Source organism: Aptenodytes forsteri, unplaced genomic scaffold, assembly GCF_000699145.1.
Source record: "Aptenodytes forsteri isolate BGI_AS27 unplaced genomic scaffold, ASM69914v1 Scaffold471, whole genome shotgun sequence".
Classification (NCBI taxonomy): Eukaryota; Metazoa; Chordata; class Aves; order Sphenisciformes; family Spheniscidae; genus Aptenodytes; species Aptenodytes forsteri.
This window is the reverse complement of record NW_008795862.1, coordinates 304,885-332,626: the sequence shown is the minus strand read 5'-3', so window position 1 is coordinate 332,626 and position 27,742 is coordinate 304,885. Positions and strand designations below refer to the sequence as shown.

General features: G+C 44.2%; 2 protein-coding genes across 2 annotated transcripts; both read left to right on the top strand.

The window, feature by feature from the left end:
* The first annotated feature begins 1,542 nt into the window (after positions 1–1,542).
* TMEM38A (transmembrane protein 38A) lies at positions 1,543–6,336 on the top strand. Its single transcript, XM_009284035.1, has 6 exons — positions 1,543–1,624; positions 1,996–2,152; positions 2,730–2,914; positions 3,558–3,645; positions 3,761–3,878; positions 4,188–6,336. The coding sequence occupies exons 2-6, from the start codon at positions 2,007–2,009 to the stop codon at positions 4,407–4,409; spliced, it is 759 nt and encodes a 252-aa protein (XP_009282310.1). The 5' UTR covers positions 1,543–1,624; positions 1,996–2,006; the 3' UTR covers positions 4,410–6,336.
* Positions 6,337–11,591: 5,255 nt separating this feature from the next.
* Positions 11,592–27,356, top strand: NWD1 (NACHT and WD repeat domain containing 1). Its single transcript, XM_019473323.1, is given in 24 exon segments — positions 11,592–11,700; positions 13,122–13,183; positions 13,883–13,980; positions 14,646–14,688; positions 16,409–16,643; positions 17,304–17,420; positions 17,643–18,142; positions 18,144–18,562; positions 18,966–19,169; positions 19,352–19,511; positions 19,990–20,107; positions 20,582–20,665; positions 20,668–20,742; positions 21,311–21,508; positions 21,948–22,069; positions 22,251–22,448; positions 22,585–22,857; positions 23,175–23,263; positions 23,662–23,755; positions 23,757–23,819; positions 24,517–24,700; positions 25,165–25,715; positions 26,466–26,571; positions 27,067–27,356. Coding segments are annotated over 24 exon segments (4,392 nt in total).
* Positions 27,357–27,742: the final 386 nt, after the last annotated feature.

Sequence of the window (27,742 nt, the reverse complement as noted above, 5' to 3'; positions counted from 1 at the left end):
GCCTGGTGCGTACCGCTCGGCTGTCGCTGTAAGCAGCCGCGGTGCCGTGTGTGATAGGACTCAGGGCTCAGAGCCTTGCTGCACTGCTTTTTTTCAGAGGTTCTGACACGTGTCTAAATATAAAGCAGAAAAAAACCCAAGAACTAGTCCCTCCGATTTTGAAAATTAATCTTGCATTTTATTTAAGATTGGATTCCAACCACATGGAAGTATTTCAGTTCAGTCACTTCTTTGCTGCTGTCCCAGGACTTAGTGTTACGTTTCTGTCCAGTTGCTTGGCTTTTCTATTTTTGTGGCAATACTCTCCTCCTATTTATATACAAAAAGGCTGTAAGTAAAACCCTGGGTTTTTCCCACCTTCCAGACCATGCTGTAATCTGTTCTCAGGCACCCTAACTGACCTTGTTTTGTTTGTTCCCCTGGGCTTATCTTGTAAAGATCGATGGATCTGCATCTCAGCTTTCGCTTCCTGCGCTGTTGCAGTCTGACTGTGCCTTGGTCTTTTCCGAATGCCATCTTCTCTGTGTATTTTTGATAGCGTGTGCACTCTTCGTGCTCTTGTTTTGAGCGGTTTCAGTGTAACTGCCCGATGACTGAGGAGAAACACACACCCCCCCACTTTGGTATGATTTTTAAATCCTCCAGTTGTGAGATCTCTGGGCTGCACGATCTACATACTGTTCTATTTAAACTCCACGTAAACAGAGGTGCTGGGTTTTTGAGGCCCGATCACTTACGGCTGTCTTCCAGCATTAAGTCCTGAATGGAACAGTTAACAGGCAACCCTTATGAAAATAGCTTTTAAAAATATGTAAGCCCAGTAATCCACTTGGACTGGATAAGGCTGGGGTGTACTTTTCACTAGATTCCTACATTGCGTCATCCCACAGCTCCTACGCTGAAGATCGGTGTCAGGACAGTAATGTCCTGTTTCCTCCTTGGAGACAGCGTGGCTTCATGGAGCCACAGCAAAACAAGTGTTACTAAATTTAAGCCTCAAGCTAAACTTCAGGTTCGTATAGAACCAGGTTCATATCATGGCTGTTGCAGCTGTCTCGCTTCCACTGTGTTTTCAGCTGGTTCAAACGTCTTTGAGGGTGGAAGAGTGTGAGCAGTCATAGTTTTAGCGTATGCTGATTCACTTACTGCTATTTAAGGTAGGCCACTGTTAGTAACGTTGACGTAACATTTTAGCATTCTCTCTTTTGACTGCCTGTTACTGGCTTACTGAACAGAGTTTGGTATCTGAAATGCTGCACAAAGGACTCTGGAGCAGTTTAAGGTGATGAAACAACCTTACAGAATTGATGTTCTTGAGAGACTTCCTTGAAGAAGTACAGAGGTGGATGAAAATGGCCAGAGGAATAAAAAAAAGGCAATAGAAGGTTGTGGGAGGAGACCATAACGTATTACCAAATAGTGACACTGTTTTAATATCTAGTTGTATTTTCAAAGGGCATTTCCAAACTAGTACAGGAGCAGGGAAGAATCCTCAAATCCTCTTCTTTCAAATAAAGATTAAGAATTATTGTTCTATTTTTACAGGTTATCTTATGAATGAAAGAGCTGAACAGATTGTTCATGAATTCTAGAGGGCACCTAGGTTGAAGCAATGGAGAGAATGGTACTAGTATGCATTTTATTTTTAGACTGTAAAAAGACATTGATTTCAAGGGGAAAATTGTTCTTTCTGATTGCAGTAAGTAGCAGCAAATACAGGAGAGAAACTCTTAGCTAATTCGTAAACTTCTAATGACTCAGTTCATTTGAAACCTTACGGGGGGGCTGCAAGCTATGATCACACACACCATTTCTTGACAATATCTGGCACGTGTTCAGGCTTCACAGAAGACACGTTTTTGTATTTTGTTTTGCAAGCACTTTTCTTTGACTTATTTTGTTGGAGAACATGCACCGCAAGCCTCTTTCTTAGAGGGTCTTGAAATTTCTGCTTATTTGCTGAATCCATCTTCTCATTTAGAATTTGCTTCACAGGAGCCGTGGAGATGTCTCGTAGGAGCCCTTTTGCCTCCTGGCTTTGTGCTATGCTCCACTGCTTCGGAAGTTACATACTTGCTGATCTGTTACTTGGAGAATCACCTATTGATTACTTCAGTAATAACTCCAGTGTCATCCTGGCCACAGCAGTCTGGTGAGTCTTCTGCACTTCACCCGATTTATTAAGCATGAGACACCGCTGGCTGTGTACAAAACCATCTGGTGTGAAGGGAGGTATTCTGTTTGTGTGACACACGTGTATTATCTTGTGTGGATTAACTGGGGAAAGAAAAGGTGGGGCGAGGTAGTCTTTGAGTCCTTTGTATTCCTAGATCTAGTTTCCAGTTTCTCTGACCAGTTGTCTAATGCTTTGATTATATGGGTTGGGTCCAGTCCAATCGCCGGGCATTTCTATTCATAGCTGCCGCAGCTGAACTGTGGCCAAACCGCAACAGCAGCATGCGCTGCGCTGATACCACATATAGTAGAGGAGTGGCACACACTGAAGATTTGGGGGCATTTTATTCATTGTGTAAGTGAAATGGGCACAAATTAACCACAGTTACTCCAAGTTCAATGTCCTTGGTGCGTATGGGTTGTATGTGCTTGAACCAGTATTTCCTTCTCCCTGACGTAATTCAGGCGAACACCACAGTACTCTTAATCCTCTCTGTACGTCCCAGATCAGGACAAACAAATGGGTCCCTAAACTCTTTGTGGTTTTGTTCCAGGTATTTGATATTCTTCTGTCCCATGAACCTCTTCTACAAGTGCGTTAGCTTTCTGCCTCTGAAGCTCATCTTTGTGGCAATGAAGGAGGTGGTCAGAGTTCGCAAAATTGCAGCTGGGGTCCACCACGCTCATCACCGTTACCACCATGGGTGGTTCATTATGATGGCTACTGGATGGGTCAAAGGTGAAACGTGAGATACTCCTAACGCAGCAGGGAGGCACCCAGCCCTGTGGGGAGGGACGGGAGAATCTGTGAATGAAGCTTAAGGTGACCGCATCAGCCGGTGCTGACCAGCAGGCTGGTCAGTGGATGTGGTCAGCTGGCTTCAATCAATCAAGTTCCCTAGAACACAGGTATTCAGTCATACTTGCGGAATGGTTGTCAGTTGAGTCATCATCTAACTTTAATGGAGGCGTAAAGAACTGGAGTCATTATGAAATATGGGTGTAGAATTCAGGAATTCTTCATTCTTTCTCCTGTGTTCTACAGTCTCTGGCCTCACCCCTATCTTTTCAGGGGGGTTCTATCAGTGTTGAAACAGCCCAGTCAGTTTTCCTTTAGCTTTTGTTTGGAGCAAGCATTTGAGTATCACTAAATGGAACAGAGGCAAATGCCCTTTCCCTGCATCAGGAAACACTTTATAGAAAGTCTAGAAAGCATTTGCCCTGCTCTGTTGTTTTAGGCTAACTTCTTTTAAATTTGGGAAGAATGTCATGAACCTTTTGTTCCCCTTAGGTTATCCTTATCCCTTGGGGATCTGGAAAAGACAGCTCTCTGCTCTCTGCTGGTGTGGCAGTTCTAGCTGTTCACTTTTACTGTTTCACAGGTTCTGGTGTTGCCTTGATGTCTAACTTTGAGCAACTGCTGTGTGGGGTCTGGAAGCCAGAAACAAACGAAATTCTTCGTATGTCCTTGTAAGTAGGTAGCCTGTAAATTCTCTGTCAGACCAAAAATGGAATTTAAAGAACCATTCAGGACTGGATGTAAACGATGCAAACCTCCTAGAAAACTTCTTTATTTCTCTTCTAGCCCTACAAAGGCTAGTCTGTATGGCACAGTCCTCTTCACTCTGCAACAAACTCACTGGCTCCCTATCTCTGAAGCCAACCTCATCTTCTTTTTCACCATGTTCATGATAGTTTGCAAGGTAAGTTTACAGCAGGTTTGCTGCTAACAAATCTACAGAACCAGAGAAAGGGCACAGACTTAAACTGGGGGTGTTCACCTTTCTAAGCCACTATTGAAGGCATTGGCTGTACATACCGGGAAAGATCTGCTCTGGAAATTGTAGGCTAAATTCTCCATCATATAGGCAGTATGGTAGAAGATCCTTGTGATATAGCCCTGAGTCATGTAGCAATAGGGACTTTTATCTGGGGTAAGTGGAATGCTCCTTACTAGTTAGTATTTCATAGCTGGTGTATGTGATCTTTAAGTATTCACTGTTGCATGGCAGGTTTTCATGACGGCAACTCACTCTCACGCCTCACCTTTTGCTCCAGTGGAAAGCTTCATCTGCCCAGTTTTCTTTGGCTCTGTTTCCAGCGGACACACTAGTCATCATCACGATCAGCATGGGGCCTCCCAAGAGGTTTCCCATCCTCCGCCTCCTCCTGCAAAGTCAAAAGAGGAGCTAAATGAAGGCACAAGGAAACGGAAAGCAAAAAAAGCTGAATAAAAAACCACCACACAGTAAATAGGCCAAGAAAATTCTTCCAGAGCCGAGTCTCAAAGCCACCTGTGACCTCCTTTATCCTCCAGTCCTTCTCTCTCAGACTCCAGAGGAGAGGTGGAAGCCAGAACACTGCCAGGCGGGTCCCTGAATTTCATTTGTGCTCTCTGTGCTGCTGCTTGCTTCTTGGTCTCAGTCTCTCTATTCTGATCATATTTTCAGGGATTTGTAGATCTGTGCCAGGATGATAAGTGAGTGCCAGTTCCCAAGCTGTCAGCAATTATGATGCAGCATTTTCCATTGATGTAAAATCTTTCACTGTGTTTATTTATGAATGGAGGTAATGGTTTGTGCTCCTGCAACTCCTAAGTTCCTTTGAGTTTTCACTGACCTTTTTGATGTCTACCAAGAGAACAAACTGTTTAGACACAATCAATGTGGAAATTGGATTTCATACTCAAGGAAATTAAATGGTCTCTTACGAGCCTGATCTAATTTTTCCTAGCTCCCACATCTGCCATATCTCCAATTAATGTGACATTTTATATGCAATAAGGACATCGACTCTGGTGTCCTAGCCAAACTGTTTCTCTCACCTAAGTTCCTTCTGATTCTTAATGGATAGAACATGTCACTCTCTTAAATAAGTCTGTGTCTGCAAGAGCTTTGAAGCTGTGAAATGCTCCGAGTGCTATGTATTGGTATTGTTATTATTCTAAACTGTTGTGTAGCGTTGCTGCACATTGCTAATAATAGTGTGTCCCACCTCAAACCTGATCATATTTAACTAGGGAAGAAGCATAGTTCTGGTTTGTTTGTAATCCTGTGGGATACAAGAAGGGTGTGTGAGTGTAAATAAGTATTTATTACTATTTATTTATAATTGCTGGGGCACCTAATTCATGGACCCAAAACTGGCTTTTTTAAGATGTTGCCTCTTTATATAGAGAATTGGATACTTCTAAGTATCTCCTAAGCCCACAGCTACATGCTGGTTTGTGCTTGAAGCAGGGATTTTGGTGTGCTGAAGGACAGCCTGAACACTCTCACTGGATGCAGGAATGAACATTTCCTATATTCTTAAATTAAGATATAAAGGCTGAAGAAGTGGATTTCACGCCAGCTGATTAACACTGCTTTAAAGGACTGATAAAAGCACACCAGCTGAAGATATCGACTATCCTTTGCAGGTCCCTTTCAGCCGGACTACCGGTCTGTGAAAGCAGCTTGTGCCCAAGGAGTGAAGAATATGAAATGCCTTGCGTGGCTCAGGGAGGAGTCTGTCAGTTCGTTCATGTTCTACTTAGTGAATACTGGCTTTTAGGCTAGTTTTAAGCTGTTCTTATAACTGATTTTGTTCTTAAAAGTGTCATCTTAAGCATTGCACCCAAAAGACCAGAACTCGTTCCGAGGCTTTTATAATCACCAAGGGCTGGGATCGCTGCGGTGAAAATGGCATGCGTGGGGATGTAGCACTGGGCTTTCAGTTAAGCATGTTGCCATCCCTAGCAATAATGTTTGCTGCTGTCATCTTGCAACTGGGAATATAAATAGGAGGATTTAAGAAAAGCCTTTTTTTTTGTTTTTTGGTGTCCCTGTTCAAAATTGAAATTGATGGTTCATTAAAAAAAATAATCAAGATTTCTTGTATACAACCAGATGAAAGCCAGTACAAAAGGTCAAATGATTTGTGGGCTTGGTTTTTGACAGTGCCTTAATTTTGTGAGTTTCCCTCCCCTTCAGTAGAAAACAGGAATTGTACCCGACAGCTCAACTGTCTGGTTTTGCAGATGCACGTCTACTGAAACCTGATGTATCACTAGCATGCACAAGACTATAAATGTTTTATGACATGTCTGATTCAAGGGGAATTTTGTTTTATAAAAGCCGTCAACAAATAAAAATTGTGAGGTGACTCTGATTGTCCACTGGCATTTGAGGAAATACGCGTGTTTCTTTTACTCTTGCCAGTCTCAGAAGCCACACGCTCCTTGATCTGCTGACAAAATGGTTCTAACTGAAGAGAGAGATCAAACTTTGATTATGTCCTACAAGTATGCCTGAGCATGTTATATATGGAAATAACATGGGAAAAGGTCCATTGCTGTTGTTGTATCTGTAGTGTTGTCATCCAAGCAGACCTTCTGACAGGGAGGGAAGTAAGGAAACTAACTTCCTTTGGTGTTTATACCAGTTGACTCTGTCTTTCCTTTTGTCGCTATGAGAGGAAGGAGGACATTCATCTGGGACAGGTAAATATACACATGCGCATACAACCACACACACACAATTCTAGCATATTTATATGGAGTTTCAGTATTTCTATTTAAAACTGAAAAAAACCCAAAATGCTTTGAATGAGTGTGAATATTTATTTAGCATGGTACTGTTAGCTGCTGCTCTGCTTTCTAAGTGCCATAGTCCTTGCTCTTCAAAGTCTTTCGGCCTGAGTCAAATCATAGCTACTAACCAAGAACAGATAGGAGAAGTATTCCAAGAGATGTTAAAATTAAAGCTCTGTACGCCTTTGAAGTACCTTATCTGGAAAGGGATTAGTATTGAGAAGACAACTGCCGTAAAGAAGAGTCACAAGTTTCATGTAGTGAGGCCTTTCATAGTGAGAGATAGGGAACCTTTCCTGAATTTCCATGGCTCAGTGCTGGTGGTCTTTGGTACAATTCCAGACAGGCGTCCTTCATCCCAAGAAGCAAAGATGGATCTTTCAAAAAGCAGCATATTTTAACCATTGCTACAGGGACACAGGGTTCTACAGGGCTGCTTCTACACTTCTGAGAAGCCCTAATTTACCTGTACATACACTTCTTCCTTAGGACTCTGCTCCACCCATAATGAAAATGGTAGCTGGGCATTTCCTAGAGGGATGGAGTAACTTGCTTCCATGGCACAGAGATGGGAGTGATGAGGAAAACACAATGCAGTCCATCTACCTGGCTCACTAAACGAGGACCTGCAAAGGGCTATTTATTTTCTGAAGGGTTTTACTTGTCTCCCCCCAGACCTAACTCTCTTAAAATGTTTATTAATACTCCTTAATTTATCATCAGAGCAGTTGAGAATACAAATTGCATGGGAGTGTGGGATTTAAAGTCTCTGTATGACCCAACCAATGGAAAGAGGGTCAGTGCAAGCCTTACGCATATTAAAAAACAAACTCCAGAAAAAAGCACTAGAATATTTCATGTGGTTTAACCATTCTCCTCTCCCGTGATATCCATTTCAGTGTTATGAACAAATTTTGCTCAGGACCCGAACAATAAACAAGAGCAGGCTGATGAGAGTAGGTATTTCAAGTGCTTTGAAAAATCCTACGATGTCTGAAGAGTCCCATGCTGTGCTGGCTGTGCAGAATGTTCCCGGCTCCAAACTCTGCTGCAGCACAGGGTAGGAGAGAAGCATGCCAGGGCTTAGACTTCCACGGGACAGACGTCATTCCCTCCAAAGATGTTCTGATCTGATAACTCCTGATACTAACTCCAGTGAGATGTAGCTAAATTTAGCAATAGGTTTAATCCTCAAAGAGGCCCTAGTTGCCTGATGGAAAAAGCAAAGTGTTTCAGTTGCTGCTCTCGGCATTTCTTGTTGACACGTTTCCCTTTTCTGTTACACAGTGCGAGCCAAACCCAGTGTCTTCAGCTTTTTCATCGTTGCAGATCAGCTTCACAGATAGGGAAAGCTCTACAGCCCTTACTGTGTTTGTAGAAAAAAAAAAAACAACCCATAGGATAATTTTACAGAAAACATTAATAATTTTTCACAGTAAATGAACTGAAGTAAAAAAAAAAAAGAGGCCAAAGGAAAGAATCTCTATACTGAAAAGCTTATGTGAGAAAGGGCAAAGCCAATACAATAGAGCACCAAGCTGGAGCAACCAGTGTTCTTGTTTTCCCCTTTTCCTTTTATTATTAATGACAGCATGTACATTCTTCCACATTTTGTCCAAAGAGTAACCAAATTATATAATCCAGCTAAGCGGAAAGACCCAGAAGGTAAAGATGGATGTTACCTTGGCCATCTCCTGAGCAACAGAGAAGTTGTTCTTTTAACGCTTGCCAGGTGATTAGCTGCCAAATGCCTGCTTCTTCTTCCTGCAGCCTATTTCATGGCTGTATGGTGCTTTAAAGGTGTAAAGCACTAGATCAGTGCTGAGAGTGTCAATCCAAATAGCACACAGGACACATAGGAGCGTTAAAAATTACAGCTTTATGCATTTCACAGTAGCACATCTTTATTTGGGCCCTTAGCTATAATTGTCTGCTTTACGGTTCTTGTGCTATTCTTTAAAGGACCTAACTGGCTACCGTAAGACGCAAGACCGAGGATTATATGGAAAGTAAGGCTGGTATAGCATGGCATTTCCTATGACCTTAGATACCCAGCTTTTTGCTGCAGCAAAGGTTTTTCTCTCAAGATATTTTAGTTCTTTGCCAAAATAATGGGAAATCAGAATATACATCAATAAAAGATTTTCTAGAAAGCTCACAAAGGTAGTCTGGATTTGGTATAAGCTTCTTCCATCTCTACTAGGAAGACAGGACACTGACAAGGCAAACTACTAGCAATGGAGAAAACACACCGTCGATACCAAAGTGGAGACAGTCACTCTGCACACAGAGGGTTGATATTTGCCTCTTTAGGACGCTCTTACTATTGGCCCCAAGGAGATCTGGTTTGTCCCATGTGCACATCCACAGTAAGGAAAGGCCAATTAAAGGGGTTTGGATTTCATCAGACACCAACAGTGTGGTTCTTACTTGGTAAACACCCACAAAATTACCTCCCAGCTAAGAATTTAATCCTGCTCTCATGTGGTCTCTAAACGCAGCAGTCTGTGAGCAAGCTGTTGGGGGATGATGGCTCACGGAACAGACAGACGGTGAGAAAACAAGTTCCCTGTCATGCCAGAGCCCACGCTGCCATCGTGACTCACAGTTGCTACTCACTTCAGCTCTGTGATGACATTTCTGACAAAAAGGAGATGTTGATAGTGCTAAGATCAACATTCATGAGTATCTTTGAGTCTGGTCTCTCTTTTACACTTGTGCATTTGCATCTTTCTCACATTATCCCTAGAAAAAATGTACCATTTAAAACATTTGCTATCGTGACTTTTATCTGTTTCCTTTATGTTCCAAAAGAGAATTTGGGGAGGAAATTTTTTTAGAGAGCTTGCGAACTGTAACCTTTTAGGAAGAATCAGTGTGAGATAAGTGATTTCATCTTAGCTTTAGGGTACAGGTAGGCTATAGATGTGGAATGCAGGAAAACAGGTCTGAGATGTTTAGAGGCTTGAACATTTTTATAGCCTGAGGAAATCCAGAATGTCCCTGGGAAAGATTTGGTTGGTTGATTTTGTTTGATTTTGATCTGCAAATTACAGAAAGCTCACCAGAAACCGTAACACACGCGCTGCATTCCTGCAGAAAGCACGCTGCTGCTTTTCCAATTATCCCAGCCCCTGATGCTTCTCAGTCGAGCTGGCAGATTTCGACTTTCCAAAAAAAGATCTGCTAGTTGGGGACTTCTGGTCCCACTGCAACCAACTGCTTGAATCAGTGAGTGAGCTAATTTTCTTTGATTTGTTAGTGACAAGAATTGGTGTAATCAGTAATAACGACAGGTATATGCGGTGAGATGCATATAGCATGTCACAGATTGCAGTGCCTTGAAGAACAGTCTAAAAATCCATGACTTCAGAGTCCTAATGTTGACTTAAATTAGATTTAGACTAATGTAGGCTAAACCCTAATGTAGGCTCTCTGTAATGTTTGTCTCTTAAGGTAAGACGCTTCGTCTCCCTGCCTGTTTGATTTATGATAGGTTAGGATGTCGGTTAATCTCTTCTTATTTGGCTAGATGACTGTGGAGATTAATCAAGTATTGTCTGCAAAAGGAACCCATAAATACAGATTACTAATTTTTCTTTAATTATTCCTCTGTATGCCAGAGGGATACAGAGGGAGTACAGACAAGGATAGACACCAGCCTCTTAAATCTCACTTCATGAGAGAAACAGAAAAACCACAGCAGCTGCTCTGACTGATACTGGTTGTCTCTGACATGCTCAGTTCAGTTTCCTGGGAAAAGCAAAAAGCCACAGAAATAATAGATTATGGTCTCCTGTGAGAAAATGGGGAACCAGAAAGTGGTTCCGAGTGAGTGAATCTGCTTGGCTGGTACAGCACCATCTCTGTTTCCACAGGACATGGAGAAAGCAGCATTTCTTATGGGAAAAGCCATACTGAACAAATACAGAAACACATATTGAAACAAACTGAAATAGCAACGTGCTGCGAATATTGGAAAACAGACCAGCGTGGAAGACAGACATTGAAAAGCACGCTCTGTGAACATGAGGGGGAGACACCTATTCTATTAGGGCCTGTGCCGAGATGGTTGCACCAGTTACCTTCTCTCCCTGTGCATTCCAAGGGCATTTGGACAAAGATGTTATTTTCCCACTTGTTCTCTGTTGACAGCTGCAGTTTCCTGCCTTTGAGCTTGTAAATTATTAAATTTTTCTTTCTACCTTTTCCCATGTGCTGCTCTTTTGGGAACGGTACTCCAGTCCAAACGTAGCCATAAAGTAGCAAATATTTATTGTGCACAGCTTAAACACCTTTTAGTAAATTCACTCTTGCACAGCTTGACAGAAGGCAAATAGTGACAGGGCATAGGCATACTCCCTGGGTATTAAGAAACCTACTTTAAATGGCTGAGAGTGCCTGAACCATTAACCATACTAGTACTGGTAGGCTTACCTGATGCTAAAATACACAGATGAGTATTTCTAAAATAGTCAGGGGTAGCGAACAAAGGGACCTCAGGTGTATAGCAGCTGACAGGGAGCACATTTAGTGCCTTAGAAAGAGACCCTGGGGATTCTGCCCAAGCGACAAACACCAGTTGCTATAGAGATAGCTGTCCTCTTCAAATACAGCTGGATCGCTCCAGGATGCAGTGAAGTTTCACTGCATCTCAGTGCAGACAGTCAACCATCTCCTACTGTCCCTGTCAAAGTAGCTGAAATTTCCCCAGGCTTTCCTTTAAAGAAGGAGCAAGCCAGCTTTCTGGAGAGAGGCACCACTGACTGGTGTTCATTGCAATTAGTCATCTCCTCTCTAACGAGCAGTCTCTGCTGAGGCGAACTCAGGGAGTCCAGAGAGCAGCATGAGCTTCAGTCCCGATACATGCCGGGATCTTCTCTATGGGAGGATGGTTCCTCTTCCTTTCCAGCCCTCCAGCCTGGTCCGAGTCTTCATCAGCTCACTATTTTCAGGTAAATAAGCTGAAAAGTCCTGAAGCGGCTGAACGCATCAGGCACTCTCTCTGCTAGAGTTTGCAAAGTGTTACAATGCGGTGAGACTACTGTGCTTAGCAGAGAAGCTGTAAGCTTGCAGCTTCATTTGAAAGTGAAGATGCCCATAATCTGCTGCATTTTATATACAGCTTTATTCTGTCACACCCAATTTGCACTGAGAACATGTCAGAGATGGCAGAATTCTGCATTAGTTCAGGAGCTAATGGCATTTGCAGTGAAGCCAAATTCAGCCTAGGCACTACTGTGCAATAATAGCTCGGTGCAGGGCAATGCCTGTCTGCGCACAAGACAGCAAAACTCTCAGGCTTTCTTGAAACCCTGGGCAACACACATTTGATTCCCATCCACCACTGTAACAGCAAGAAATATTTGTGAAGAACTTCTCTTCTTGGAGAACATCCAAATATTTCCCACTTCCTCTGCTTACTGGGACACAGTTGCCAGACTAAGCTCCTAAAGTGGTAACTGGCAAGTGGGTAGCAATGACTCAGATTTTCAGGAATTACAAAACTCAGATTTCCCTTCTTCTGAAAATCTTTCACTCTGTCTCCATTTTTAAATAAGAAAACATAGGCTTAGATGGGCTCTCAATTCCACAAGAAGTGCCTTCCAAAGAAAGAAAATGCTGCAGCATCTCTTCCAGTAGGAGATAACGCGATGAATATGCTGTTTGGACAGTGAGGTGTTCCCAGCCTAAGCAGATAGGTCAGCATTTACAGAAACAGTTACAGCTGCAGTTTCTGGAAGGAATGTGTGAGAACTGCAGACAATCTGAAATTAGTGGGCATATAAGGACACAGCTAGTGTTAAGATTTTACCTACAACACCTGTCCAAGTTGTGGTAGACCTCATGTATTTTCAAGAACAGTTTTGGGATGAAGGATGTGACGTGATTGGATTTTCACCAAAAGACAGGGTTATAAGTTAAACCCACTCTCTCACTGTCAAGTTTGGAATTCATGTGGGCTGGAGTGTAAAGCGATACATGGATTTCCCGTAACTACTGCAACCTTGGTGAAAGCTAATGAATCATTCCAGGGGTATTACGCTAGGAGTGCTTGCTCCCTGTTGGACAGCAGGGCAGACATGACAATTCCTAACTCAAGGGAGCCCTTTCCTCATCTGACGCTGGCACAGACTTCATTAGTGATCCCTTTTCACTTAGAACAGTCCCAAGGAAAGCTGCAGATACAGCCATTCCCCATCCTAATTTTAGCATTCCCTCTTGTACTATATCACACGATTATGTAGTGCCATGAATGTTTACATGATTTCGGGGGGAGAATATTCCAGTTCTGAAGAAATTATAATCTCATATGGTAAAACATATGTAAGGAGAAAAATGACCTTTATATTCCCCATGACTTTTAATTTTGCAGGTGTGAAAAGTATCCATGAATATAAGACCTATGTATCAGTGAACAGGAGAGGGTGCATGCATGTGGGCGCTGGGAGCGAGCACTCATGCTTGTGTTCGTGTGCATCTATGTGCTTACCTTTTCTCCTACTTGCTTTGTCTTCTTAATTTATCTTAAATTTACCTAGTTTGTTGTTTGATTTAATTCAGTGAATATGTCACTTAAAAGGTGTCACAAAGATTTTTCTAGAAAGTGGTAATCTCTCTTGTAAAAAGCACAGCAGGGGAAGCAGCCATAAAAATTTCACAGACTTGACTCTGTATGAAAAGATTCCCTGTGGGTAGAATTGCCTTTCAGTGTGGCTATTTATCACTGCTCAGATGGCCAACAGTGTGGCTGAGTGGTCTTAAAATAGGATGGAGGGTTTGCCGCAGCAAGATGCAAGGCAGACATTTTTCTGGATCAATGCTGCTGTATTGTATTCTATAACTATGCAATCCAAAATTTCCTGATCCAGAGTTTTCATATTAGCAAATAAAAACACAGTGTGACAAGCCAGTATAGAACCTTGAAAATGCACTCACGTTGGTACTGTAGTAACGTGGGCACAAGCCTGCAGACATCTGGAAACCACAGTTTTACAAGACTTAACCACAATGTCATCTATATGAAACTCAACACAGATTAGATGATAGCAACACAAACTGCATTTTCAGTGCAAAGTCTAAAATGACAAGTAGACAACCTGGTTCCAAATTCCTAACTTCTGTTGTGCTGCACAGATCCTTCCACACAGACATGGCTCAGAAAGAGACACCCTCCTGGAGAAAGCATACCCAGAAGCGCAGGCCTTCTGCCAGAAGCATGGCCTAATTTTGAGGTAAAGCACTTCTCTCCTGTCTATCCTGCCCAAAGGCCATCAAAATGTGTGGGATGGAGGGAAAAAACCCCAAATGCTCATAAGTTTTCCACCTCCTTAGAAGCCTCCTAAGAGTCAAATACTGCTGTATCGATTTCCTAGAACTTTTGGATAAAGTATATTTGTATGCTTGAGTTGTATGGATTTCAGTGCAGAGTTAGGTGGCTAATCATCTTCAAGCACCTGGACATGAGGGTTTACATCATCCTTTTGTTTCTATATTCAATTGGAAAAAATGTTCCATGTATAAATGCCACTGGATATACTTCAGGGGTAGTTGAACTAGTCCTAATATTAATTTGCACAGAACTTCTAGCATAAAAGGGGCTATTGAAATGTTTAGGATCCTTATCTTCTATGATAGAAGATAGGCTTGAAATGTTGCAGCAAATAACCTACAGTCTTGTGGTTCCTTGTCCTGAAAAACTAAGTTGTTTACTTGGTCATCCATGGTCCAAATCCCTAAGTCTTTCACAGGAGAAAACCCTCCCGAGAGATTTTGAATATCTCAGTGTCTCTCATAGAGTTCCCGTAGTTAAAGTTGCATACCACTAGTGTTCAGACTGATCTAAAAATTAAACGCGATAGAACAACTTAATTTTCCCATGTCACTGTTTTTATGATAGTACTGACCAGTCTAAGAACCTTAAAAAAAATATTTTTGTGCTGGTAATTGACTTGAAATGGGGTATTTCTGAGCTTGTAGACCCTGATCACAGACACACACAACTCTGGAGGAAATTGAAGCTGTCAGAAACTGTCAGGCGGTCCTATCTTCATTGCAAGCGCTAGCACTGCCGTGCATACTCAATCCCTATGGCTAAAGTGAGACATACAGGGCAGGCCACACGCGCTCAGAAGGTCTACTGGACAATCAAGGTGGTTTTCAAAAGTAATTAGCCTGCCTGAGCAGCTTCACAAATCAGCTAGCTGATGGGGCTGAGATGTCAATACCTGCCAGTAGTCCCTAAAAGACAAAAGGAGCCCTGACAGGCACACACATGTAAGTCCAGCCCTGAACACAGAGCCTCTTCGGAGCAGAAGGTAACAGGGGTTGTGTGTATTAACTAGCAGATAGAAGAGCCAGATGGAGATACACATAAGGCAAGAAGCTCTTGCTCCAAGTTTGCTTCCTGCCCAATACCTCAATATTGAGGAGGTTTTCTCAGTAACTAAGGAATAAATACAAATTCCCCACGCAAAGAACCAGAAATGAAAATGCCATAGCAACCACCAGGGACAGAGCGGGGTGTCACACTGCAAACTGATACCTGTTCCATGCTTCTGCCCTATGCAAATCCCTCCGATCACTCCATCTAACCACTGAAAGCTCCCCACGGCAGCAGCCCGCCTCAGCTTCCTTGAAGCACTTTGGTGACAGCCCCGAACAGAAACCCACACCCAGAACTTTAAGCCTTGCAGAAGGGCAGAGGAGGCTGAGACACCTGCATAAGTGCCAGGTTGCTTCCTCAGGTTGTTTTGGTTTTAGAAAGGGAGAAAAAGTTTTGCTGAACAAAGAGAATAAATATGCAGTCCCAGGGGGCATAATTGAAGCCACAAGTAAATAAATAACCAATTAAGTATTTGTGCAAGTTGTGCGTGATTTCCCTCAAGACCCTTCCACCACAAGCCAGCAACGGAAGGGCAGAGACCATGAGAGCCTCACCACAGTGTTACTGCACCCAGGAGCTCACCATCGCTGAGCTCCCTGCAGCTCACACCTCTGTTAGCAGCGCCATATCGCATATGCAGATGGCACTAGTAGGCACTCAGGCAGTGTATTCCTCAGACTGGTTCTCAGTGTGCACCTAGAAATCTCAGTAGAGCCAGCCACAAAGGTTCGACTACTCCCTCTCCCGCTTACGCCCACCAGAAGAGCACTGCTCAAGGATTACACTGTGGGTTTGCGCTCTGAGCTCATTCTGGTTGTTTCCAGACTGCATGGATACTGGATGCTGACCCTTTTCAGGATCTCCCTCTTCCCCGGCCCAGCCTTCAGTCCTAATCAAAAGTCTCCAGGCTCAGTCCTGTTCCCCTAGTTCTTCTCCACCCCAAAGCCAATCTTAGAGCACCACTGGCCAAAGTCCCCAAACCAATTCTGCTCTGTGCTTCCACTGCCTCACCTCCATCACTCTCCCCCCCTAGACACACTGTAAAGGCCTGAGGAGCAGCTGCTGTAAAGCCACTTCTCCCCGACCATGGGGCAGGCTGGGGCTCTGCCTGGCTGTCCCCATCCAACATGGAAGCCACAAGGGCACTGTGGTTACCAGCAGGTTTTCTGAGCAGCCCTCCCTCGCAACCCTAGGTGCTAAGGCAAGCAACCAGTCCACGTCCCAGCTGTCACTGCAGAAGCAGCGCCTGAATGCTGGACCTTTTTTGCTTGTTGCAGGGACTCCTGGGGGACCACTGTGGGCACCAGACTGTGCCTCAGCTCATTGCGGGGAAGGAATTTGAGGCCCAAACTCTGCAGCTGTCAGGGGACTCTGCCCAGCTCCTGACACAGTGGTACCGGCGGGATGAGAACGTGCTGCCCACCTGCTACGTGCTGCAGCCGGCTGACGGGCAGGCCCGGCCTCGCCTGGAGAGACGCCTGGCCTCAGCGCTGTGCCTTGGCAGCCCAGGAGGCAGAGAGGTGCGAGCTGCTCAGCCCAGAGCAGAGGCACTGCTACAACAAATCAGGCGTGTTCTGGCAGGGTTGTAATGTCCTTCTAACCAGAGCTGTCAGGGAGGACAGCTGTTTGTTTCAAGACAACATCAGATTGTACACAACAGGAAAGATGCAGGGAAGGAAGAGACTTGCTAACTATCTGCGATACCCCAAATCCTGAGGAGGGAGGTTGGTGCTGACTAGCAAACAGTAATACACCAGATATAAACGTTTCTCCTTTTTCCCCCCAATCTCCCTGACCACATCCAGGAGTATGCCTAGCTCAGAGGACACGGGGAATGCTGACCTGCTAGCATCGTGTGAAATACAGAAGGACCAAGGGATGTCACATTAATGTTGATGGATGGCTTTTCCTGTGTTCTGTTCTGAAAGTGAATGCTCACATCTCCCGTTTTTTTGAGATATAAACGTTTCTCCTTTTTCCCCCCAATCTCCCTGACCACATCCAGGAGTATGCCTAGCTCAGAGGACACGGGGAATGCTGACCTGCTAGCATCGTGTGAAATACAGAAGGACCAAGGGATGTCACATTAATGTTGATGGATGGCTTTTCCTGTGTTCTGTTCTGAAAGTGAATGCTCACATCTCCCATTTTTTTGTTTTTGTTTTTTTGTAGCAATTGAATGGGAGATTGAACAGGGTCTCCTCAATACCCAGGAGAGCAACCCGGGGGCTTTCATATTCCTCAGAGAGGTTGAGGATTCCAACAAACAAATTGGGCAATGGACAAACTGTGAGCTGAAAGAAGACAGTGAAGCAAACAGCTGCTCAGCAACCTTAAAGCAAAAATTGCAAGCCATTATCCCAAACACCTCAAAGTACACACACTGGCATACAGAAAAGACTCTGGGAACCCACAAGCACAAGGACAATAACAAATACCTGAAACAACTTTGTGAGCAGTTCACTGCTGTCACTAATCACCAGGTTTTAGAGAATCTTCGATACTGAGGAGGGATCAGCAAGGAGCCAGGGCGACTTCTGCAGGAGCTGGGCCACCACACAGCTCTGTGCCTGAAGAACTGCAGATTTTTCTGTGGGAGACAGAATTTATTGGATAACATCTTTCACCGTATTAAGCAGAACAATAATGAAACCCACACAGCCCTCATCCTTTATGGGCCACCAGGCTGTGGAAAAACAGCTGTGATGTGCAAACTATCTGAGCGGGTGCAAGCTGTTTTAGGGCAAGACACCGTAGTCATGATTCGTTTACTGGGGACATCCCAGCTCAGTTCTGCCATTCACAGCCTGCTGAGGGACATCTGTCTCCAAGTGTGTTTAGCATCTGATTTGCCACCACCTCCAACCCAGACCAAACAGGCTTGCAGTGATTTAGTCTCGTTCCTCGGTAAACTCCTCCTTGCTATCTCCCACTGTGGCACACAAACACTGGTGTTGTTCCTTGACTCTGTGGAAAGGTTACTTTCTGGTGATAGTGCTCACAGATTCCACTTGGCTCCCTACAGATTGCCCTCCAAAGGTCCACATCATCATTTCCATTTCCACAGCAGAGCCTGATAGTCTGAAAGCTCTCCAACATGCTGTGCCTGAGGCTGAAGCATACTTTGAAGTAGGACCCTTATCCTGTGAGGAAGGTGAGGAGATGCTAGAGATGCTCTTAGCATCAGACAGACGACAGCTAAACCCAGCTCAACGGGCCTATTTCCGTCAGAGCTTCCCTAGTGGTGGACAAGCCCTGCTCTTCAAGCTGGCCTTCCATGAGACCAGAAAATGGGCATCTTACACTTCACCTTCAGAACTAGTGTTTGCTAGCACAGCCCAGGACGCCATGCACCGTCTGTGCGAGAGACTGGAAAAGTCACATGGCACAGTCCTTGTGGTTCATGGGTTTGGCTACATTGCTTCCTCACGGTGAGTACTGCTGTATCTCTGATGGAACAGCCCATATTTCCTGCTGTTCATAGGGAATCCAACTAAATACAGCCAAAACCAGTCAAAGCTCTCAGTTCTTTGAGCCTGTGAATGCGTTCATACATATATTTAGCAAGCATAACATTCCTCTCATACCTGGCAGCCTACCTAAACTACTGTCTTGAAGGGAGATATTCTGGGATTACAATTGATCTCCATGGCTTATCCAGGGTCTAAGCTCTCAGCCGAGACTGCCATGTGTGCATGTGAGCTAGTGAGATTTTTGGTGACTAGTACTTTTGAACTGCCAGAAAAACCACTCACCGTCCCACTACGGATAGCAGCGTAAACAGTAAGGAGGAGGATAAATAATTTCCTTTCATATATCACACTTCACTTGCAGAAATGGACTGTCAGACATGGAGCTGAAGGACATTTTATCCCTTGACAATGAAGTTCTCTCAAAGATTCACCACTGCCACCTTCCTTCAAGTAAGACTATCCTGCGCCTTCCTCCTCTCCACTGGGCACGGCTACGCAGTGACATGGGAGAGTGCCTGGCAGAACGGAAGGCAGATGGCTTCACCCTTCTTTGCTTTGCACACAGGTACTTTTAGAGGGCAGAGAATGAGAAGCCAAACCTTTGAGTATGAGATGTTCCCATCCTGGGCTTTCAGGCACCCTGCCTAGACTCCTCTCCATTCTTAAACTCTGTCAGTGCTGAGACTCTAGAAAAAACCCAGTTCTAGCTCCCTGTTCCAGTACACCTAGTACTTTTTCCCTTCCCAGGCAATTTGTTGAAATGGTGCAGAACCGTTATCTATCAAAACAAGACCGAATCAAGAGGCATTTTCTCCGGGCAGATTTCTTCAAGGGGACTTGGAGCTGGGGAATGAAGAAACCTCTTACGTTGCCACACTTTAGCAGGACCTTGAATGCCGACAGGAAGGTGAGGAGTATTAGCAGGCATTTCCATACCTGTAAGCTCTGGACCAGGGCTCTGTGTCTCCAGACTGCTGGACAGGGTCTGAAATCAGAAGACAATGGAAATAATAGTAAATAACACTATTCAGTGCTTTCAACAATGACAAAGTTTTTGTTTGTTTGTGTTTTAAACAGGTATCTCCAACCAAGGAGATCTAAAGTCATTTTACAAACTCTGTCATGCAGTCTTCATATATGTAAAAGGCTACTGCAACAAGAAAGGAAGGAATTTATTATTCACATCTGCAGAAAGGCAGCCTGCCTTAGATTGTAGCAAGAGAAATTTAGAGTCATGAAAAACATTTCCTACTACCAGGAAAACAATGAAAGTCCTGGAAGTGCTGTCTAGTGTACCTTGAGATATCATCTAGCACTGAAGTTGTGAAATCAAACAGATTAATCCACAAGCCACGTCTCAAATCCACTGTTCTGGTTACTCCTAGGTAGCCCCTCAGCCACTCTGGTTCTCTGATACTGTTGCAAATCTGAGGAAGTTGAGTGAATTGCCATTTCATTTACTTAATGCTGGATGAATTGAGGAGCTAAAACAGGATGTGCTGGGTAAGGACTGGGCAAGAGGGGGTATACAGTGCTCTGCAGAGGCATGCTTCATGCCTACAGCCACAGGTAAGAATCACAACCTTTCTGCACAGCGTCAATAACCGCTGTGAGAAGGAAGCTTGAAAAAGAGAAATAAGCTAACTTTTACGAACTGTTATCCTAGAATTATCACCACACTCCTTCAGTAGCTGAAATAAATGATCTAGATCCTCCAAACGCTGAGAAGAAAACCTATTAAAAAACCTAACAAATTTAAAAAAAACTACATAGAGCATTTAAGAGGCTAAAGAAGAAACTGTGACAATGCGAGCCCTCCGCTTCCTCAGCAAATGAGTCCTAGTTCCACTGCTAGTGGCTGTTAATCCTTCTATCCCCTCCTTCCCCAAAAAAGCATTTTTTTATCTCAGTCTTTTCAGAATAACTGTGCATTCTCAGGGCTGATGTTCTCTGCTTTAATAGTATTTCTTTCTGCAGGGAATATGAACTGGATCAGCCGTAAAATAATCGCCTCTGGAATAGAGAGTGTTGATGACTTTGCCATGTGTACTGAATGCATCAGCTGTCCAAACTACGCCTTGTGCAGGACACACTTCTCCTTTTGAAGCCTGCCGTCAGCACTATACACAGCCCTGAAGGTAACAGCTATGTCAGAGTGACAGAGCGTGACGCAAATGTTTACCAGAGGAAAGAACTGGAATTTTCCTTTCCAAGTAAAAGTACTTTTCTGAGGAATTACAACCAGTGACAAAATTCTCTGTTCTGGGATCCATCAAAAGACTCATAAATGCCTCATTTTGGTAGGGCCTCTGTATGGGAAGCTGAGGTTTCTTCTTTGCCAACAGACATTTTGTCTATTTGATTAGAGCATTTTACCACAACCAAAGCGCCTGTTGCTCCACGCCTAGTAGAAGCACCCGTTAGCTATCTGGATTCCCTTGCAGCTTTAAAGCTAACTAGAGAAGAGGGTACACAGTGCTCCTCCTCTGTCTTCTCCTCAGAATACCCATTCCTCTCTCAGGGGAAAAATCCTGCCACACCATTACATTTGCCCATGTTTTATGCTTATATTATTCAAGTACCTGGCCAGATAAGGCCAGCTCAGTTCATTACATACTGTACATCACATAAAATACAACTATGGTAGCTCTCACAGGCCCACCACAGTCATGTTCTGAAACACTTTTTTTGTCTCTGCCCTCTTAGCAGTGAGTATAATATACACAGAAGTGTTGGCCAGGCTTCTTTTTTCCATGCCTTCTTACCTGGAGGTAATTGGGAAGCTGTGCCAGCAGTGTCTAAGCTGGTGCAGTGTCTGTCCCTATCCTGTTCTCATTCTACTCTGTGGATTTCTCCAGTCACCTGGTGGGCCCCTACACACAACACTAACCGGATTCCTCAAAGGTAGGATTATTCCCGGGGACAGATACAGCCCAAGAATATATCTGATCATCCACCTGTTACGAATGAGATCCAAGAAACATAATAAACAGAGCAAGAAGGAGAGAACGTCTATTTCTGTAGAAATACAGTTTGCCTGTGAGCTTACACAAAGGCAGGATAAAGGTCCATTTGCCTTTGTGCTCAGTCATGCACCAGTCCCATTCGCAATTGCTTCAACAAATGAGGATAAAGTGGGTCATTTTGTCGTCAGGACAACAAAAGCACGCACTGACCTAGATATGTCTGAGGGAACCTAATCTTGCTCTTGGCACAGACTATGGGGTTCAGACAGTATAGGGGGGGTTCCAGTTGGGGAAACACAGCATATTAACAATCCCAAAATGTCTCTTTCCTGTCTGTGGTATCAAGAACAGCCTTTCCTCTTTGTGTCTCATGGCAGCTGTCACAGTGATAGCACTTAGTTCTGATTACTGGCTGCTGGTGGCATGTTCCCAGGATGGCTCAATGCTTGCCTGGAATATGAAAGTTTTGGAGATGCTGCATGCCCTTCCGGGCACTCCAGTGAGCCTTCTCCACTTTTTATGGTTAGAAAGCTCTTTTCATGTCTGAAAAGAGCTCTGACAGCTTGGCGATCCTTGAGCTGTAGACACACAGACACCTCCCAGCTGCCAGCATTCTCCCAATTGCTGAAAGCACTGAGAATCCCTCATTTTGTGAATCCTCATCTTATTTTATAGCTGAGGTGAGGTGTGTGAAAGTGTTTGGAAAAGGAACCTGTGCTGTTTCAGCTGCCATGGATCACATGGATCTGCGCATCTGGAATTTGATTTCTGGCAGAGCAAGGTTTATTATCCAGGATACACATATCGAAGAACAGCTCTCACATCACCTTCATGTGGATGAGTGGCACATGATTGTATATTCTTCCTCAGATACAAAGGTATGGCCAGTCTTTAACTTAAAGCGTGCTGAAAGAACAAGAACTTTAGAAGTTACAGCCACAATCACGAAGGTTGTAGACAGAAAAGCTACCTCAGTCCTCACTACTCCTCTCTCTTTTGCCACCTCTTTACTAGGTCAATGCTTGGCACCTGGGGACAGCAGAACTCATCTTCCAGATTTCTGGAGAGGTGTCAGCTGCATGGGTGTGTTCTGCAGCATTCAGCCCAAGGCTGGTGATTATGACTGTGTCTGAAGGAGGAACACCGAGTCCGTGGAGCAGCAGCACCAGTGAGCTGAGATCTAAGCGTCAGCTATCAGGGCTACAGGAAGAAACACCAACGTCCAGTGTTCTGATCCAGAAGCAAGGGAAGATGATAGTGGGATTTAGCGGGGGATCTCTATCCATGGCACACACCTATCTGTTCAACGTTCTTATAACATTTCTTGTATTTTCTTATAATATCCAGAGGTTTGCTGAGCCAGGTAACGCATCTGGTAACCAACGGGCTCTCCTCCATTCCGAATAGAGCATCTTCCTCAGACTTCCATATCCTAGTTCCCAAATGGACAAGCATAATGCTTTCTATCCTTCCGCACCTTATAGCTCTGCCCAATACCATGCAGCCAAATTAAATTTCACTGCCAATCTATCCTCTTTCCTTCACGAGACAGGCAGCTCAGCTATCCCAGCTTCATGGCTTACTCTTGCCTTATTTTTGTGCAGGTCTCTTCTGATGGAAACGGTTTGCTAGAGAAGCTTCCTGGAAGGGTTTGCTTTGTGGTGGTGTCAGAAGATGAGTCCATTCTTGCTGCAGATTCAATAGCACCCATTCCTTAGGAAAGCGTTGGTAATAGCTGCTCTCCCACATGCCAAGTGTCCTTTAAAAGGGGCCAGCATGTGGAATTTTCCATTAGCCTGGCCTCATTCAACTATTGTGCTTAAGAGAGTAACAAAGATTAGGTGAAATTCTCTTCACAAAGAGTCAGAACATTGCCTGTGTACCAGGAGCCCTTTTTCAAGGGAATAAGTGAGATGTAAGTAGTGAAAAAGACTTAAGCTGTCGTGATTATTTTTTAGGGTTTCTAAGCTACCCTTTGGGCTTACCTTTAAAGAAATACAGGAATTAAATCGTATGCATAAGGACATGGTGTTGAAGGGGATTAGAGACTTCCTCAGCTCAATAAATCAGTAACTAACATTTTATTGTTTTAGGCTTTGAGGAGTATGTGCAAGTGTACCTGGCAGACCCAAAGGGATTCCACAGGTTCCTAGCGGCACATTTGGAACGTGAAGGAGTGGTTCATAACGGCTGTTATCACTGCTGGCAACAGCATTATTGTTACTGGTTCTCAGGCTGCATCTATCCAGGTAGGGAGGAAGGAAGGCTGGGCAACTTCCCAATCAGAAGCATCTCTTACAAATCCAGCTTACAGAATATGCCTCTGATCCAGCAAAGGGGTCGTCTTGATCCCCAGCAACCTGTCTGGGGGTTGGATTTGCAGTTCTGAACATGTTTCTAGTACTGCCACGCTTCTAAAAAGAAGATGACCACTGACCCTTCTCTTTATTGCTTCAAGCCTTTCTGTTCTCCTTTTATTTTTGACACTGAATGGAGAGCACTTTATCAATTCAGGGGGCCAGCCTCAAGCCAGTGTACACCTCAGGCCTGAAATACTATTTCATTTCCGAAATGTTTTCAATTTGAACTCCTAAAAGCTGCCTTGTTACCCATCTGTGAGCAGGAGCCAGGTGGAATACACAACATCTGGAGCACCATCTCTTGCCAAAGAAAGAGGTAAACAACCAGTACAGTCCAAAATGTGCAGGATCTAATTAGGCATCTTTCAGAGCAAAGGAAGCAAGTGGGCTGAATGGCTCCAGGTGCTTCAAACATTTGTTTTAGAGTAAGAAAGCAATGTTTTGCCTTCTAGTATTAGGATGTTATCCTTTGACTTTACTTACGTTTCTGTACAAGTTAGTTAAGGTATATTGTTTTACCTCTTAAATAGGACTAAGGAAAAAGTAGCTCAGGCACTGATGACTTCTCCCCCTCAACTTTTCCCAGGTGTGGAGTTTATCAGACCAGGGGTTGCTGACTGACATACTGGATGGCATGGGAGCACCGGTAACACTCTTAGCCCTGTGCGACTGCACTCTGGTCTCTGTCTCCCATAGCACACTGTATCTAGGAGTGTGGAACCCCATTTACAATCATCAGCAGAAAACCTTGGCACCTATCCCAAATACAGGCTGCGCTGCACTGTCCCATGAGGGGGAACTATGTCTATTTTACCCAAACTGAAGACACACATAAAAGTCGTCATCTGGAACACCACAGAAGATGAACGGCATCTCAGAAATACTGCATTAAATTAAGCCTGAATACGGGGTAGGATAGAAACAAAACAACTCACAGAGGCAGCAAAGGTAGGGTTAGCTTTCTGAGCATATGACAAGTATAGTCTGCTCCTTCCTGCTTTTTCTAAGCCTGAGATTTAGGAAAAGTTATTTCAGGCTTGGAAAGCTTTTTAATCTCCTCTCCAAAGTTTTTGTCTAGAATAGCTTATTATTATGACATGGGAAAACTGGAAAAAATGAATAATACGCAAATTATTTCACAAATAAAGAAGCCAATCGTGAGCCCCGTCTGAGGGAAGACATTCACGTGCAGCTGGAGTAAGAACAGTCTTGCTGATTTCCTTCTGTTTCACAGGTGAAGCGTGTGACACACCGGACACCTCCGCCCGAGTGAGATGACTGGAACCAGCTGAGCAAAACCAGCTCCTTTTCACAGGGCTTATATCTGGAACAGTCCTTGTCTTTCTACTGAACGCCAGGCAGGATGTAGCACGCATCCCACCTCCAGAGTCACAGAAACCAGTCAACGACACGGCAATCAACAAGCAGGAAAAGCAGCTTGCCATAGCACAGGATGATTTAGTCCTTGTGCTGGGTGTTATCCCTGCAGATCCATGCCCAGTGATCGACAGGCCTGCCTACACTTTTAAAACTCAGATCCCTGGCTCTCTGATGTCCAGAGCGGCTGTCCTTGCAGATCACAGAGTCCTCTATGGCATGACTAGCGGGGACTTACTCCTTTATGACTGCCCTCGAGCCCCAGTGTTTCCTTTGGAAGGTCACAGAAGCCAGATCTCCTGTTTGGAAAGCAGCCACAGAGAGCAGTGGGCACTCAGTAGGTCTGAAGATTCCCTGCAGTGCCTCTGGGACTTGGAGTTCTGTCAGCAGGAACACGAGATGTGCTATTATAAGGTACTACAGTGGTAAGACTATCAATAGTCGATCACTGCCCTGAGCTGTCAGGGAAGATCCAACTGACAGGATTCCCAGCTTTCAAAGAGAATACCCAAATCCTGTATGTAGCTGTTCAGACTGACAGGCAGCAAGCTATTCTCAGCGTCTAGGTCTGATTTTAAAGCACCCTCACATCTAGATACGCTATCAAGGTGTCAATGCTGTCTAAGTGAATGAGTGGTGTTAACAGCAGTCTGACATTAAACGTAAGTCATAGGAGTTATATATCTACGGCTTTTTACTGCTCATTTAGCCAGTGTAAGCTAGGTGACACAAATCTAAATTGAAGAGAATGAGACTTCACAAGTTAACAATAGCAACAGAAGGGGTAAATTGGGCCAGCTCAGGAGAATCCAGTACAGGGAAAAAAAAAAAGTGATGGAGGAGGCTGGATCGATGCTGTTCCTCTTTTACCTGACAATATACCACAGACGTGTTTGAGCTACTCCTCTCCATAGGTGGAATAACGGGCTTTTGTACAGTCACACTAGGCTCTCCTTCCTGCACAGCTATGGAGTGCTTCAGAAGCTAGGGGCTTTCTTTTGTGATACCTCCCACTCTCCTTCCAGGATCACTCTTGTAAAAATCTTTATTTATTACCTCTATTCTTAAGCATTGAATAACCACTGGATACTCTAAGGTATCTTCACCTCAACCTGTATTTACCAGCATAACAATCCAACCCTAACCATCCATTTTCGGTCTACATCTCTCCTGAAAAGCATTTGCTGTGCTTCCTTCTCAGAAGATAAGTACTTGTACACTGGACCGCTGGATCAGTCCATTGCAGTCCAGGATGTTGCAAGTGGTGAGTGAAATGCTAGCAACCACGAGACAGTCTGTACTCCTTCCTGTATTAAATAGGCTTGTAGCATCCTTCGTGTTGTAAGAAGGGAAACATGCCATACAGCAACAGTTTGTGCAAGTATCAGAACAGAGGCGAGAATACCGAATCCAGAGGTAGCGTATTAGCATTGTGACTGGAAGCTGCAATCGCAAGACTTCAGTTGGAGTATTCCAGCACACAGTAGTGAGAAATATTCTGAGGTCAAATACAGCAGTGAGTTTAAGGGCAAAGCAGGAAAGGTTTCTGTATGTTTCTATTATGCAAATCATCTATAACGTTCTAAAGAGAAACAAGCAGCATGGCTTATTTTTTCCCCTCTCCTCCTTGCTCTTCATGTGACTCAGTTTTACTGAGTTCAAATCGTCTGGTGACGAGGGACCATTTGAGGGAAGCAGCATATTTTAAGTCCATTCCTACTACAGAGCAAATGCTTTATTCCGAGCTTGGTTTCCGCAGGTGCCTTGCTGGCTGTACAGTGTGCATACACAACGGCTAACGGAACTGTACCAACTGCAGATGGATTTGTTGCAATAACAAAAATTGGTTATATAATTTGTGAGAAGTTTCACTGTCCTAAGACCACCCCTCCTCGGTATAACCCGCTCCAGAACATCGTGGCAACATGCACGGTAAAATCCAGAAAGGAAGACGGGGAAAACTCAAGCAAGCAACAGTACAACCAAGGAAATTCTTCTGGGAGCCTGATTCGTACCAGCAAGCTCTCTCAAGTCTGTTCAGTGGTGTAAAGAGCAAAGATGAATAGGATAAACCAGCATAAACACCCAGGATTGAGCTTGGGGGTTTCTCTTTCTACCCTTTTGCCCTGGTGTCTCAGAATTACAACATTAAACGTCGCTGAAAACTCCCTCGCTGCGGTTATTTAGAGTCTATTGATACCTTGGCACAATACTACTGCTATCGAGCACCATAGTCATAACCACGTAAGAAAGGTAAATAAGAAAAACCAAAACCAAAACCCAACCCTAAACCCACATTTTATCCAACTACACCAGACCAGGCATCAGAGCTCGGTGCGGACCGTTGCTCGCAGCCCGGCCGGAGCTCAGGAGAAGCGGCCGGCGGGCACTCGGCGCTGCGGCCTTCCCGCGCCCCACCTCGCCGCTCCCCTTCC